The sequence below is a fragment of the Dromiciops gliroides genome, chromosome 6 (genome assembly GCF_019393635.1).
Source record: "Dromiciops gliroides isolate mDroGli1 chromosome 6, mDroGli1.pri, whole genome shotgun sequence".
Taxonomy (NCBI): Eukaryota; Metazoa; Chordata; class Mammalia; order Microbiotheria; family Microbiotheriidae; genus Dromiciops; species Dromiciops gliroides.
This window is the reverse complement of record NC_057866.1, coordinates 96375028-96391359: the sequence shown is the minus strand read 5'-3', so window position 1 is coordinate 96391359 and position 16332 is coordinate 96375028. Positions and strand designations below refer to the sequence as shown.

The window sequence follows — 16332 nt, the reverse complement described above, 5'->3', positions numbered from 1 at the left end:
TTTAAGAATAAATAAAAACACAATAAAATACAGATGATATCTTATTTTAAAACTAAGTCAACACCTCCCCCCACCCCCCATACATCTCCCCCAGAAATTCCTATGCATGGCTTAGTAGACCCTGTTTCTGTTCCAAGTTGGACACTGGTGCTCCAGTGGATGGATCTGTGGTCTAACTGATGTGAGCAATCTCTCCAACAATTCGAGTGGTAAGAGACAGGTCAATCACATACAAGAACAGGGAATGACCGACGAATAGTGCAGTCCGTGCTGGTACAGAGTACAGCAGTAAAAGGAAGACCCGGACCAAACTCTTCTGCAAAGATTCTATGGGAGATTATGGACAAGAATCACAGGACGAAGAGGCATGATTCGCTTCTGATCATTACCAAAAGCAAATAACCACTCTGATGACATCACAAATTAAAAGAAACAATGACGACACAACAGATCATTAAGAGAGTTGACCCACATGATTTCTAAGATTCTCTCCAACTTCAAATGCTATGGTTTTAAGTTTGGGATGCACTTGTAAACTTTGATAGACCAACTGAAAATACTAAGTTTTACGTTTTTATTTTGTACTCCCCTAGGAGCACCAAACTCTGTCTCTAGAACATTTAAATCCTGTATTTCCCTTTTACTTGTAAAAAGAGGGACTGCTTGAACTACAAAGTGTCAACCGTGACAGAAGTAGGACAATCCACTTTAATATTAATTTATTTTTTGTTTTATTTATTTTTTTGCAGGGCAATGAGGGTTAGCCCAGGGTCACACAGCTAGTATGTATCAAGTGTCTGAGGTCGGATTTGAACTCAGGTTCTCCTGAATCCAGGGCTGTGCCACCTGGCTGCCCCCAAACAATCCACTTTTTTTTTTTTTAAGTGAGGCAATTGGGGTTAAGTGACTTGCCCAGGGTCACACAGCTAGTAAGTGTTAAGTGTCTGAGACCGGATTTGAACCCAGGTACTCCTGACTCCAGGGCCGGTGCTCTATCCACTGCGCCACCTAGCTGCCCCAACAATCCACTTTAAATGAAGAAATTACATACCTCCCCAGACACAGCTCTACCCCCAAACTCAATGAAAACACAACATACCTTTTTCTCTAAGCTCTCCTAAAATATCCTGAACATTGGGATTCTGTTCTTCAAGATCAAGATTAAGTGAACCAGTATCTGGAAAGGATTTTAAAATATCAGCTACCATTAAGACCCAAGGGTCTGAATCCAAGGTCGCAAGCTGGATAATTTCAGTCAATGCTCCTTTCATCTAAGGAGGAAAAAAAAGAGGGAAAAAGTAGATTAGAAACAATTCTAAGGAGAAATGATGAAAACATACCAAATCTATCTTATGTACAACTTGTACAAAGGATGGCTAATTTGTTCCTTACTCAGTAATATTTAATTAAATTAAAAGATGAATCAACTTTCTTAGCCTCTGTTCCCTCAACTGTAAAACGTGAATATTAGTTGCAGACCTACCTCACAGGGAGGTAGAGAGGAAGCATTTTATAAACAGTAAAGCACTATATATAAATGTAGGTTTTGACTGTTTCTTTCACAAAAGAGTCCATTTGACAGTAGCTTTTTCCTGTTGGACTGTTTGCTCTGGGGAAGAGAGGGGCTACATGGTGCCAAGATATGGGTAAACTACAGAAGTCCTCACTAGGCACCTACACTACAGAATTTCAGAGTTGGAAGGGACCTCAGAAGCCATCTGGTCCAGCTCCATCCTAACCAGAATCTTAGTGACCCAACCTTTGCTAGAAGTCTTCTAATGGGGACTGGAGTGGGCAGGGGGTGCTCTAATTTTTAGGCAATGTTTCCTTACATCAAACCTAATTTTGAAATACAGTGTTAGATTCCACAAAAAAGCCAGCCAATGGTCCCGCTTCAGGTAACAGATTTCCAACCAGATAGTTCTATAGAAATAGGTAATAGTTTTATTTTTTCATGATGAAAGCTAATTTCAAACAAGAACCCTTCATGCCAAAACTTTAATGGGAACACCAAGTCCCTTCTACATTGAACACTAGCAGCGATCCTTCCTATAGGACTGGACCCCCCAGGAGCAAACATCATTCCTAGCAAGTGCTGACTCTGCAAACACAGACCACTACTCTACTCTACAAATCTCTACCCATGAAGCAGGAAGCCTAAATCATAAGAAAGAAAAAAAAAAAGAGGTTTTAAAAAAGGGAGTTATTTTAATCCTTTACTTCTGAAAAGTCATTTGCTCTATTTTAGCTAAAAAACAAACTCTCTAGGATCTGAAGACTTTATGTGGATTTAGAGGTTGGAAGAGCCAACAGGGAGTATTTAGTTCAACTTGCTTTCTTAATTTTTAAATTTTCAATAGTTTTTTTCTCCAATTACATATAAAGATAGTTTTCAACATTCATTTTTTTAAGACTGAGTTGCAAATTTTTCTCCCTCCCTCTCTTCTCTCAGAGACCCCCTCCCAAAGACAGCAAGCAATCTGAAACAGATTATACAGTACAATCATGTTAAATATATTTCCACATCAATCACACTGTGAGAGAAGAATCAGAATAAAAGGGAAAACCACAAGAAACAACAACAAATAAAGTGAAAATAGTATGCTTCAATCTGCATTCAGACTCCATAGTTCTTTTTCTGGTTGTGGAGAGCATTTTCCATCATGAGTCTTTTTAGGATTGTCTTGGATCATTTGTATAGCTGAGAAGACCTAAATCTATCACAGCTGATCATCACACAATCCAACACACTGATTTTACAGATTAAGGAACTGAATAAAGAAGGCCTGGAGAGGTAAAGTGATTTGCCCAAAACTACACCAATGGCAGCAAGTGCCAGAGCCAGGTCTTCTGACTCCAAACAATCCTCTTCCTATTACACTAGTCTGCTTATACAAAAACACAAAACTGTCAGAAAGAAAACAAACGTCAGCTAAATAAAGGTCCCAACAAATCCCCAAGGTTTACTTCTAATATGAAATACAAGCAAATGCTAAGGAAATGCCATTATTGTTGCCTATGGCAACATGGGTAGACTTCAAAGTCTGCACACATTGGACACAATTAGAACACACCTCTTTTGCATATGAGGAGCACAACAAATTTCTGAACCTATTGACTAATTATACTGTGAGCTCCTTGAAGGCTTGAACTGTTGCCCTTCTCTATCTCCAGGCTAAACAACACCTGGCACATAATAGGTACGTAATAAAAGCTTACTATTTTCGGTTTTTGTCTGTTTTTCAAAAATCCTGAACTTAAACATAAAAAAGGATATTTCTATATACTCAGCAGAACACCAAGAGCATATCATGAACCTCACTTCATACTGCTTATTTTTTTAAAAAAAGCATATTACTTTTGGGCAGCTAGGTGGTGCAGTGGTTAGAGCACTTGCCCTGGATTCAGGAGGACCTGAGTTCAAATTCGACCACAGACACTTGACATTAGCTGTGTGACCCTGGGCAAGTCACTTAACCCCAACTGCCTCACCCAAAAAAAAAAGTATATTACTTTCAAAATTGCCCTCCTTGTCCATGCTTTCTTCTGTACTTCCTAATGTATTTCAAAGTTCCTACTCATTTTTGGTAAAAAAATGTTTGAAAGCCCTCTAGTCCAGTAAAGGTCCATCCCCACCACATCTCCCAATAAAATTATACTTAGTTTTACCAGGATAAGTTATTTTTAGCTGTAATCCTACCTCTTTTGCCTTCTGGAATATTGTATTCCAAGATCTTCACTCATTTTTAGTAGAAGCTGCCAGGTCTTGTGGTCCTGACAGTAGCTCATCAGTAACTGAACTACTTTCTGGAACCCAGCAGTTTTTGTTCTTTGAGCTCTGGGTTTGGGCTATGACATAAATGGGACTTTTCCTTTTGGGGCTCTTTTCAGGAGGTGAGTGGTAGATTCTTTGCTCACTTTACCCTTTGGTTCTAATAGATATGGTTGGGTTTTTTTTTTGTTTTTTGTTTTTGGTGAGGCAGTTGGGGGTTAAGTGACTTGCCCAGGGTCACACAGCTAGTAAGTGTTAAGTGTCTGAGGCTGGATTTGAACTCAGGTCCTCCGGAGTCCAGGGCCAGTGCTCTCATCCACTGCGCCACCTAGCTGCACCCTGGTTCTAATAGATAGGGACAATTTCCAGTTATGTTTTCTTGAAATATCATGTCCAAGGCTAATCTTCCTCCGGTTTTTTTCAACATTTTAAATTTCTTTTTTAATCTCTTAAATTTATTCTATGTATTGATGCAATTCTTGGGAAAATCTACTGTTTCCTTTGATTATTTGCATTTAGATGTTAACAGAGTTAAATTTGCAATACTTTTTGAGGCTGGTAGATATTTTCTTTCATTTACTTATTTATCTAGCTTTAGTTCCTGAACTGCGGCTTTGTGTCTCTGACTCTGCTGTCCTTTTGGGAGAGATGGTCAGCCCTGTTTTATCTTGTTTGAGGTTCCTGTGATGGCCTCCATGGCTAGGCCTCCCTGCATCTTTTAGGTGGAGTATGCTGGATCCTCAGCATTCTATTTGGCATCTCAGGATAGGGTGTTGGGAATCTCAGACCCCTTGGGCCTGAGCCTTCCTGGTCCTGTGGGGCTGCAGGGGTGGGGGTGGGGGCCCAGGGGCACTAGGCTATTTGCTGCCCCTCTCTGGGACTTCCAAGAGCTTACTGACAACCCTGAAGCTTCCTCAGGAAAGCTCTCCCCTCTTGCTATCTTCAGACTGCGCACTGCAGGCCCCTTGTGGTGTTTCTCTGATCATGGTGAGAGGCTATCCTGTAACAGCAGGGTTTTATTTAGCTGTTTTTGCTTCAGGGAGGTTGGGGGCATGAAGGGGTCTTGCCTCTAGGCTTATGGATGACTCTTTATGTAATTTTAGCATGGAAGATTCTATTTACAGTAGTTTCTCATTGATCATTATTGATTAATGTTCTTGATCATTATTCAGACTAATAGTTAGGGGTTTTACTGGAGTAGGTATGTGGAAATTGGGCAGCCTGCCTCCTGTTTAGGCAGACATCTTATCCAGAAGTCATCAAGTTTCATATTTACAGAATCTGAAAGTGAGTACCTGAAACTGATAAGCTTCATAAAGAATTAGTTTGGCAGCTAGGTGGCGCAGTGGACAAAGCACCTGCCCAGGATTCAGGAGGACCTGAGTTCAAATGTGACCTCAGACACTTGACACTTACTAGCTGTGTGACCCTGGGCAAGTCACTTAACCCTCATTGCCCTGCCAAAAAAAGAATGTTTGACGTGGTCTCTTCCTACATGTTGTCTGCATGCCTGTTCAAGGGAAAAATGAAAAAATGTTCCATCTGCTTCTCTTCATTTTAAGGAGTCAGCTGTGATATAGTGGGGAAAAAACTGATAATCTGAGGAGTTAGGAGAATCAGAACTATCACTAATTCACTGTGACATAAATCCACAGGCAAAAATACTCAATATCCTGAGCAACAATTTCTTGAAACACATCTTCCCCCCATGCCTCATGTCAGGCATACCTACAGAGGAAGGCAGTCTCTGAGGCTTCTTAAATTCATTGTTTTTAAGTGTATTTCCACCAGAAACCAGAATATTCTTTAAAAGCTCACCTTCCAACCACTCAAAAACCAACCACAGTGGCTTGTCAGTTTTATTTTGGGAGTTTCTGCCCCACAGCCATATGCACATGGTCACAGTTTCACTCATTTTAAAAACAACAGATTAGTCATTGCAGTTTTTCACTGCTCACGTAACCCACACTTATGGTTTAATTGTTTCCTGACTCTTGGATAGGGTACACCTCACTACTTTTAAAGTTTATAGGGGGCAGCTAGGTGGCGCAGTGGATAGAGCACTGGCCCTGGAGTCAGGAGTACCTGAGTTCAAATCCAGTCTCAGACACTTAACACCTACTAGCTGTGTGACCCTGGGCAAGTCACTTAACCCCAATTGCCTCACTTTAAAAAAAAGGGGGGGGGGGTAGGCAGCTAGGTAGCGCAGTGGATAGAGCACCGGCCCTGGAATCAGGAGTACCTGGGTTCAAATCCGGCCTCAGACGCTTTACACTTACTAGCTGTGTGACCCTGGGCAAGTCACTTAAACCCCAATTGCCTCACTAAAAAATTAAAAAAAAAAGTTCATGGTGACTTTTATTACAAGGGCACTAGATATCTGTACTACCTAACCTTTACAGGACACACTAGCATCTAAACTTATTTACCAGATATGACTGGTTAGCTCCCTTTTCTGTGACATCTTTCCTCATCAGAATGTAAACTTCCTGAGGGCTGAAACTCTTTTTTTTTTTAAACTGTATTTGTATTCCCAGCTCTTAGCACATAATAAGTGCTAAATGCTTCTTGATTGATTCCATAGTTCCATGATCTGTGATTTCATCAGAGTAGGTACTGCCCCCCCCCCCGCCCCCATCATAACAGCTCTAGGAATTAGTAAACTCAGTGTTGCAATGAGCACAAAGTGAACGATATAATGAGTTCTCTGAATGTATCCTTTGGAGGACGGACATACTCTCTGCCATTGGCTCTGTATCTGAAGCCTTCTTCAGGAGAATCTGCTAAATCAGTATTCCTCTGACATAAGAACACCTCTACATAATGACACATCAGAAGATTTTAATGAGAGACTCTTTTGATCATTTTAACATAACTTACCAACTCTCATGTATCTAGCTAGACGTTAGAGAGGCCTGTAGTTTAAAACAATAAACATGCCAGTTACATGCCAAAATGCAAACTCAGGTCTTCTGGAATCCAAGTAGTCCAATGCCATGTCATGGACAAGATATCAATGACTCAGTAAAAAGACACTTCCAGACCAAACACTTAGAAGGATCTTAGCAGTTGGTTTCATCTTGCCTTAACTTTAAACACTAGGGGTCATCAACCTTTAAACAGTAGGTACTGCCTGCCTGCTTGGGGAGGGATTGGGGGTTAGGAGGAGAACCTAATTAATTTTTCTAACCCTCACTCCAATTAGATATTCATTTGAGTTATTAATAGCAACAATAATAACATTTTTATAGCACTACAAGATTTTACAAACTTAAAAAATACAAATATCTCACAAGTTGTTTAAGTCATTCATATGGCATATTAGAAATAGCACTGGACGTAAGGTGAGAATTTAAAGGTTACCATGCCTTGCCCTAGGAGGAAGGTCTGCCAGTTCCAAATTCACAACTGCTACCTCCACCCCTCTGAAGTAGGTGCCTATTCCTCCATTTTCCACTTAGCTTTTCTACCATATCACTCTCCACATCCAGAAAAAAGAACAGTAGAATCTGAATACAGATTGAACCATACTATTTTCACTTTTGTTGTTTTTGTTTCTTCTTTCTTGTGGTTTTTCCTTTTTGTTCCGATTCTTCTCTCACAACATGACTAATGTAGAAATAGGTTTAACATGTAAAACCTATATCAGATTGCTTGCTGTCTTTGGGAAGGGGGGATGGAAAAGAGGGAGGGAGAAAAATTTGCAAAACTCAAAATCCCACAAAAATGAATGTTGAAAACTATCTTTACACACAACTGGGGGAAAAATAAAACACTATTAAAATATTTTTTTTTAAAGAAAAAAAGTACAATATCTGGCACATAGTAGGCACCATCTAAATGTGCTTATTCCCTTCCCCCTTCCCAGGCCCCCAGGGACTACGGATAATGTGCTAGATAGAGATCTTCGCTGCTGTTCAGTCTCTTTTTAGTCGTGTTTCACTCTCCATGACCCCATTTGGGGTTTCTTGGCAGAGATACAGGAATGGTTCATCATTTTCTTCTTCAGCTCATTTGACAGATGAGGAAACCAAGGCAAACAGGCTTAAGTGATTTGCCCAGGCTCCTTTGGTTGGTGGTTGTCCCTCATTCTGGAAGATGGCCAAAATGACATCACTATGCTAGAGTCAAGATACAGTGTTTCTGACTGTGGCTGATCAGACCAATCCGAGCTTGGAAGGCTCTACTGCAGGTCAGGCACAAATAATCCATGTGAACATTGGGGTTGGGTTCTCTAAATTTGCTCATCTCAAGTTTCTTTTAACTTTTCCTCACAGAGCACAGCACTTTCTCTGATGAGGGCATGCCATGCTGGATGGTCCTGTACCAGTGTTTCCCTTGTCATGTAATCCATTCCAATTCCAAAGTTTTTTTGTTTTGTTTTGTTTTTTGCGGGGCAATGGGGGTTATGTGACTTGCCCAGGGTCACACAGCTGGTAAGTGTCAAGTGTCTGAGGCCGGATTTGAACTCAGGTCCTCCTGAATGCAGGGCCGGTGCTTTATCCACTGTGCCACCTAGCCGCCCCGATTCCAAAGTTCTTAAGAGAGATTTTGAGGGTGTCCTTGTATCACCTTTTCTGCCCATGTGAACTCTTTGCCTTCTGTGAGTTCTCCATCAAATAGTCTTTTAGGCAAGTGTAGTTTGGCATGTATGCCCAGGATCACACAGTTAGTACAGCTCTATTGCACCACCTAGCTGGGGATTTTACTTGGGGATCTCATCTGCTCCCATGGATTCAATTATCATCTCTATGTAGATGATTCTCAGATCTATTGATCCAGCCATAACTTTTCTGCTAACCTCTGGTCTCAAATTTCCAGCTGCCTACATCTTGAACCCAACAAAACCAAAACTAAACTCATTAACCCCACTCCCCTACTTCCTCCCCTTTTACTACTAGTCCTATTACTGTTGTCAAAGTTACCACCATCCTTGCCGTCACCCAGGTTCACAACCTAGGTGTCATATTCAACTCCCTGCCCTCTCTCTTATACCCCAAATTTTGTCAATTGTATATTCACAACATTTCTCAAATATGCCCCCTTTTTTCCTCTGACCACCACACTTATGCAGGTGCTCAGGACGCTCCTCCCTGGAAGATGACAACAGACTAGACGGCTAGTTAGTCTCCCTCCCTCGGGTCTTTTCCCTACTGTAGGCCAACCATCAGACACTCAGCTGTCAAAAAAATGACTCTCCTTAAATTCAGGTCCCTCCCACTTCCATTCAATACATTCCAGTGGCTCCCTATTATCTCTAAGACCAAATAAAAAACCTATTTGCTTTTTTTTTTTTTTTTGCTGGGCATTGGGGGTTAAGTGACTTGCCCGGGGTCACACAGCTAGTAAGTGTCAAGTGTCTGAGGCCAGGTTTGAACTCAGGTACTCCTGAATCCAAGGCCAATGCTTTTATCCACTGCGCCACCTAGCTGCCCCCTATTTGCTTTTTAAGGTCCTTCATAATTAATTCCCTTCTTACCTGTCTATATTTTACATCTTATAGGCCTTCCCCACGTACTCTTCGACCTAGTGACATAAGATCTTGCTGTTCCTCAAGAAATTTATCTCCCAACTCAGTACATTTTCACTAGCTGTCCCCTTCTGTTCTGGAATGCTCTTCCCTCCCCACCTCTTCCTCTTAGTTTTCCCAGCTTCCTCAAGTCTTAGGTAAAACCCTACCGCATTTTTGGGGGGGGGGGGCAGGGCAATGAGGATTAAGTGACTTGCCCCGTCACACAGCTAGTGTCAAGTGTCTGAGGCTGGATTTGAATTCAGGTCCTCCTGACTCCAAAGCTAGGGCTTTATCCACTGCACCACCTAGCTGACCCCAAACCCTACCTTCTTCTTCTTTTTTTTTTTTAGTGAGGCAGTTGGGGTTAAGTGACTTGCCCAGGGTCACACAGCTAGTAAATGTTAAGTGTCTGAGACCGGATTTGAACTCAGGTACTCCTGACTCCAGGGCCAGTGCTCTATCCACTGTGCCACCTAGCTGCCCCCTAAACCCTACCTTCTTTAAGAAGCTTCCCTTTAATGGCTGGACAAGTTGTGGTATATGAATGCAATGGAATACTATTGTGCTGTAAGAAATGATGAGCAGGAGTTCAGAAAAACCTGGAGGGTCTTGCGTGGGCTGATGATGAGTGAGATGAGCAGAACCAGAAGAACATTGTACACAGTATCATCAACATTGAGTGTTGATCTACTGTGATGGACTACATTCTTCTCACCAATGCAATGGCACAGAAGAGTTCCAGGGAACTCATGATAGAAGAGGATCTCCAAATCCAGGGGAAAAAAAAAAAAAAGAACTGTGGAGTATAGATGCTGATTGAACCATACTATTTTTTTTTGTTTTTGGTGTTGTTGTTTTTCTATTTTGAGGTTTTTTGTCATTGCTCTGACTTTTCTCTTATAACATGATTAATGCAGAAATATGTTTAATGTTATATGTGTATATATATATATATAAACCTATATTAGATTACCTGCTGTCTAGGGGAGGGGGGAGGGAGGGAGAAAAATCTGAAATTGGAAAGCTTGTATAAACAAAAGTTGAAAACTATCTTTACATGTAACAGGAAAAAAATTAAATACTTCATTAAAAAAAAAAAAAGAAGCTTCCCTTCTCAGCCCTGTGGCAGTGACAGCTTAAGTGATTTACCCAGATAACAAAGTCAGTACTGTCAGAGAAAGGACCTGAAGAACCCTGGCTACCTAGTCGCCAAACTGTGCTACCTCTCAACAAAAACAAAACCAGGAGCCAGAGGACACACTGAAACACGATGCTGGTGAAGCTATTATTACAATTTGGTTGCTTGTTGGGAAGGGAAGCTGTTGGCCAAAGAGGAGTTTTAAAGAAAGGGAAATTTCAGAATATAGCAGACAGACCTAGATAGGATGTAGAAGCGGAGAGCTTTGGACCAACATCATAAGGGTCCAGGGCACAAAGGAGAACTGGAAAAGACAGATATAGAAAGGATGGTGGAAAGATGAGAAAATAAGTATCTCAGATGTGCAGTGGATAGGGGTAACCTCAGAAACAGGAAGATCTAGCTTCAAGTCCCCTTCTAACCCAAATATTTTTGGACATGGCTAGTAGAGAAACTTATTTCGAATAACTATATAACTATATATATATTTGTAATGCATTTTGCTTTTCTTTTGTTCTCAGTTGGGAAGGGGTTGAGGTGGGGAGGGTAAGAAGGTAGATTTCTTGCTGATTAAAAAAAATTTTAAATGAATTTAAAAAATCTTTGGTTAGTGAGTTCTTTGTGCATCTCTGCCTTTCAGAATCCTAGCCTTCCTTCAAGGATCAGCATAAGTTGTCTGTCTGAAAAGGCCAATGTGAATGCATGGAGAAATTACGGATCAAATCAGATTTTAAGATAAGTATATTAGATAGTTGTTTGAGAAAGGATAGCACACTAGAGTGGTAATTATGGAAGTGACAGTGGAAGAAAGAAAAGAATTTTGAAAGGGAAAGGTAAGTAGGAAGTGACTTGTAGGGGAAGAGGGAGTATGGTTTATGGAAAGCACAGAAACAAGAGGTGGTGAATGAGGATAGTAAAGTTCTTCCAGAAGGCAGGACCAATCAGGGGAGTAACGTGAAATAAGCCTGTTAAGATAGGTTGTATACAAATTGTGGAAAACTTTAGATGTCAGGAAAAAATCATTTTTATTTTATCCTAGAGGTAGTAACATAAAATACAAATTTCCTCCCCAACAGAACTATTTCCCTTTGTAAAGAAAAATTAGAGAAGTTTAATATATATTTCTGTGATTATGTTAGTGGAATACTAAATGAATCCTGGCATGTTAAGGTTGGGCTCCAACCTATGGGGAGGTCTTGATCTCAGCTCTAAAATGAGGAGTTTGGATTAAGTAACAATGCCTGGTACATAGTTAAGTGTATAATAAATGCACTTTAGGCCTTCAGAGCTTATCCGGTCATCTTGCTAAGGAAACCGGAACAGAGCCTTTGGGACTTGGATTGCTTAGAGTAAGTGGACTTATTTATTAACATCCTCTTGAGATTAACTGGGACTATTTGCTTACCTCGTCATATATTACTGAGCATGAGTGATTAAATCTTAGCAACTCAAAGATTATTTGATTGGCTTAGGCTACTCTGGAACCACCTCTCAACCTCAATCCTCGAAAGAAGTATCAATCAGTCCCAAACAAAGGCCTACTTGTTTTCCTTCCTATGACCTCATTAAATTGATTTCTCCCTAGATTGATCTTACACAGACCTTCAAGGTCTAGTTTATCTTAGAGACTCACTCTGATACTTATTCAAAGGTAATAGAGAAGAAAAAGTAACAGTCTCTGGGGGTCATATTACAAAATCTATAGAACTAATTTACTAGGGAACACATTTTCTTTAAAAGTGTTGGGGGGGGGCAGCTAGGTGGCACAGTGGATAAAGCACCGGCCCTGGATTCAGGAGGACCTGAGTTCAAATCTGGCCTCAGACATTTGACACTTACTAGCTGTGTGACCCTGGGCAAGTCACTTAACCCTCACTGCCCCCCCCCAAAAGTGTTCTTGGGCAAAAAATCCAAAACAAAAAACAAAACAAAAAATAAATTAAAAAAAATAAAAGTGTTCTTAGGGGCACAGTGGACAAAGCTCCAGCCCTGGATTCAGGAGGACCTGAGTTCAAATCTGGCCTCAGACACTTGACATTTACTAGCTGTGTGACCCTGGGCAAGTCACTTAAACAAACAAATAAAAGCGTTCTTAATGAAGTCAATTTAGAAAAAAATAATGCTAGACCAGGGGTTCTTAACCTGGCATTCATGAACTTTTTTTAAAAATGTATTTCTTGATAACTATTTCAGTAACTGATTTCCTTTGTAATTCTATGCATTTTATTTTATGCATTTAAAAACAGTTCTGAGAAGAGGATGCCAGGCTTCACCAGACTACCAGAGGTCCAGGACACAAAAATGGTTAAGATCTCCTGTACTAGATAACCTAAGATTTAATTAAATTTAATTCAACAAACAAGTGCCTACTATATGCAAGGTACTGGTGACACAAAGATAAAAATGGCAATAGCTACTTTCCCCAGACTAATGGTTTCATAGTTAAGTTATAAATCAACCAACACTTCCCAAATTTTCTCCTCTCAACTTCTCAGATTTCACAGATGATCTCGACAGTACCTACCAAGCACTGTGCCACTGCTGATTTACACATTCTCCATACTATTGTCATCTTTTGGCACTCCAAATCTTTTTTTGTTTGTTTGTTTTTTGTTTTGGGTTTTTATTTTTTTTGCGGGGGCAATGAGGGTTAAGTGACTTGCCCAGGGTTACACAGCTAGCAAGTGTCATGTGTCTGAGGCTAGATTTGAACTCAGGTCTTCCCTGAATCCAGGGCTGGTGCTTTATTCATTGCACCACCTAGCTGCCCTCGGCACTCAAAATCTTTTACAAGGATTCTTACAAAATGTTTTAAGAGAGGAAAATAAACAAGGATGTGATTCCCTAAAGTGTAGGGATCTTCCCCTGTGTAGCATGTAAATCACAGAAAGAGTTTAAGTGATTTGTCTAAGCTTACACCAGTACAGATGTGAAGTGTCCAAAGTGAGCTACCAACCCAATCCTCCTAATAACTTCCAAGTCCACCCCTTCTTTGTATAAACATTGAACTAAAAACACAAAGACCTCCCTCCACCACCATTCTTACTGTAGGAAACAAGTTCCACCCACAGTCTAGTCACCTTGAAGCTAATTCTCATGAACATTTCTACAATCTCCCAGGGAGCCCTATCTGTGGCCTGACACACCATGAAGAATCTTCCAGCAGTCCAGTCAGATGTAATAGCTGTCCCTGGGCATGCCAAGTTCAAAACTATTTCAAGTTCCTCTTCTACTTTTTATTAAACATTATTTGCCCCTCAAGAAAAGATAGTGCATATAGACGTATTTAATAAAGATCTGTTGAATTAAACGATCCTGGTAGATCTAATTTCTCCGGCTAACAAGGTGAAAACCTGGCATTTTCAATACTAAAAATGTTTTCTACATTAAGACAGCCACCCAGGCTTATTTTCTTTTTCCGCTGCTTCTTTAAAGAGCAGCACTGCTACATCTCAGACTGTTCTGATTCCAGTTTTTTTCTACCACAAGGACAATCAGTAGTCCTCACTTCCTTTCTTTCTGTTTAAGTCATTATTAAAACCTCTGACTTTTGGACAACGGATGGGCGGGAACAATGCAGTTTTGATTCAATCCGTGAAAGAACCAGACAAACAATTCTCAATATGACACGTGGGAAAGTTTTGAATAGAAAACAATAGGAACAAAGTTTTAAAGGCACACCAGATTCTCCTTAGCTGGCCACCACTTATAAACTGTTGCCAGATGTATTTTGGAAAAGGGGGAAGGGAGAAGAAGCCGACAGGAGGTAAAACTGCAGGTTTGAAAACAAAGGTAAACCAGTGACTTCGGGAGGCTCAGGAGTGCCCAGGAACTGGAGAGGCAAGCATATAGCAAATAGGAAAGGATTTAACAGGAGCTCAAATTAAAGTTACAGAGAACAGGCCACAGTGATTTGCCAAGGGAGAAGGTCCCTCAGAGGGATTCGATGGGCTATTCTATACACCTGCGTTTAGTGTGTGATGGTTGGCTGGTAGAAAAGGGACACATGGCCAGGTATAAGCTGCATATGCAAAGGGACTGTGCCCAAATCTAAGTGGTGAATTAGAAATGGGGGCAAGGAGAAGCTGAAGCTTGCAGAAATCACAAAAGGTGACAACAAACAATGGGTGCTGGTAGAAAGGTGCACACCAGAAGGAATATGTGGGGAAAATACAAGGGATGGGAGAGTGGAGGAGAGGTTTGAGAAAAGATAAAGAGGCCAGGGGAAGAAAGAAAGGAGAGGAGCTTCGAAGGGGATCCTCGGATCCCCGAGGATAAAGTCAAGTGGGCAACCAAGTCCTCCGTGGTGTGAGCACTCCCACATCGAGATTACTTCGCTTTTATTTGTATGTACTTGATGTTTCCTTCCCAGGGTACACGGTGTCATCTCCCCACCGCTCCAGCCCTCCGCCCCAGGGCCAGCTTTCAGGATGCGGGGGGGGGGGGGGGGGGGGCCACAAAGTAGGCACTTAAAACAAATAATTTGGGCTGAACGAACTCGACATTACTCTGGTGTGGTAGTAAAACCCATCCTATGTGCAAAGTCCAACACTGGCACAAGTGCCTGGCGCTTAATAAACGCTGGTTGACTCACTCACCGGTCCAGCAAGAAGAGCCGGAGTCAACCTGCATTTATTAAGCTCTTACAGTGTGCCAGGCACAGGGATACAAAGAAATGCGAAAACAGCCTCAGCCTTCCAGAAGCTCGCCATCTAAGGGGTAAAAAGCCCCGAGTTCGAATTCTTCTCCCTCGGCCACAGGCCCTCGCTCCGTGACCTTGGGAGACTCACTTCTTTCAACTCTGGGCCTCGGTTTCCCCATCTGTAAAATGATGGAGACTTGGCGGACTGAGGATCCTGTGCGCCGGGGCTGGGCATTCAGGGAGTGTAGGGGAGGGGAGCCCAGCCCAGCGCTGGGGGGGGGGGGGGGAAGGGGAGGGAGGAAGGGAGGGAGGAGGGGAAAAGGAGGGGGAGGGGAACAAGGGGAGGAGGGAGACCTCCCGCCGTGCGCCGGAGAAAGTGAGAAGGGGGGTGGGGCGCCGCCGCGCCCGCCGAGGCCGAGAAGGAAGACAGCCTGGCCCTTGCCTGCTCTACCCTGCACGTCAAGCCCCGGCCCGTGGCCCCTGGCCGCCGGCCCTCGGCCCCCGGCCCCCTAGCCCCAGCCCCAGCCGCTGCTCTGACCTCATCCACGGCGCGTCGAGGGAGATGCAGGGTCCCGAGCAGCAGCTTCAGCTTCACGGCAGACGAGAGGTTGTGGAAGCAGAGGCGGATGTTGTCGATGACCGTGGCTGTGAGCAGCGACGCGATGCTCGGCGGCGCCCACAGTTCGTCCGTCGCCCCCAACTTGTTGTGCAGCCACAGGCCGGTGTCGCTCTCCCGCATGGACGCCATCTTGGGGGAGAAAAGAGGGGGGAAGCGCTCAGCCGGCATCTTATGGAGACACCTACACGCCCGGAGCGAGGACCCCGCAACATGGCGACGCCCGCCCGAAGGCAGGCGGGCAAGTAGAGGGCGGTACCCTGGTGACGTCACGTCTCAAGGCTTCCCCTGCGTCCTATTGGGTCGGGGCTCTTGAGGACCGCGACTGCTGATTGGAGGGAAGGGCAATGGGCTGGGCACCCGTTCGTAACATGACATGGCAGCGCCCGTCCTCGCCACTGGACGGAGCTCCATCCGTAACGAAAGATGGCGGCTCCCGCGTTTCCATTGGGCGTCCCGGGACGACGACAGTTTGCCTGCGCTGTCCTTAGGGAAATTTGTCCTGAGGGAATTGGTGCGGAGCTGGGGGAGGGGGCTGGGCGGCCTCGAGGCTTCGAGAGAGGAGCCGCCAAGGGAGGCCTCGCGCGGGCTCGGGGCGGGGGCCGGGCTTCCTGCGGTTGGTCTAATAACGGTTCTGGAGGCAGTGCAGCCC

General features: G+C 43.0%; 1 protein-coding gene across 1 annotated transcript in view; it reads right to left on the bottom strand.

The window, feature by feature from the left end:
* Positions 1-15903, bottom strand: part of NELFA (negative elongation factor complex member A) — a 33353-nt gene extending 17450 nt beyond the window's left edge. Inside the window, exons 1-2 of the mRNA XM_043971609.1 lie at positions 15603-15903; positions 1100-1271 (exon numbers count right to left, since the gene is read on the bottom strand). Coding sequence (XP_043827544.1) covers positions 1100-1271; positions 15603-15851 — 421 coding nt within the window. The 5' untranslated portion in view covers positions 15852-15903. The remainder of the gene's footprint in view (positions 1-1099; positions 1272-15602) is intronic.
* Positions 15904-16332: the final 429 nt, after the last annotated feature.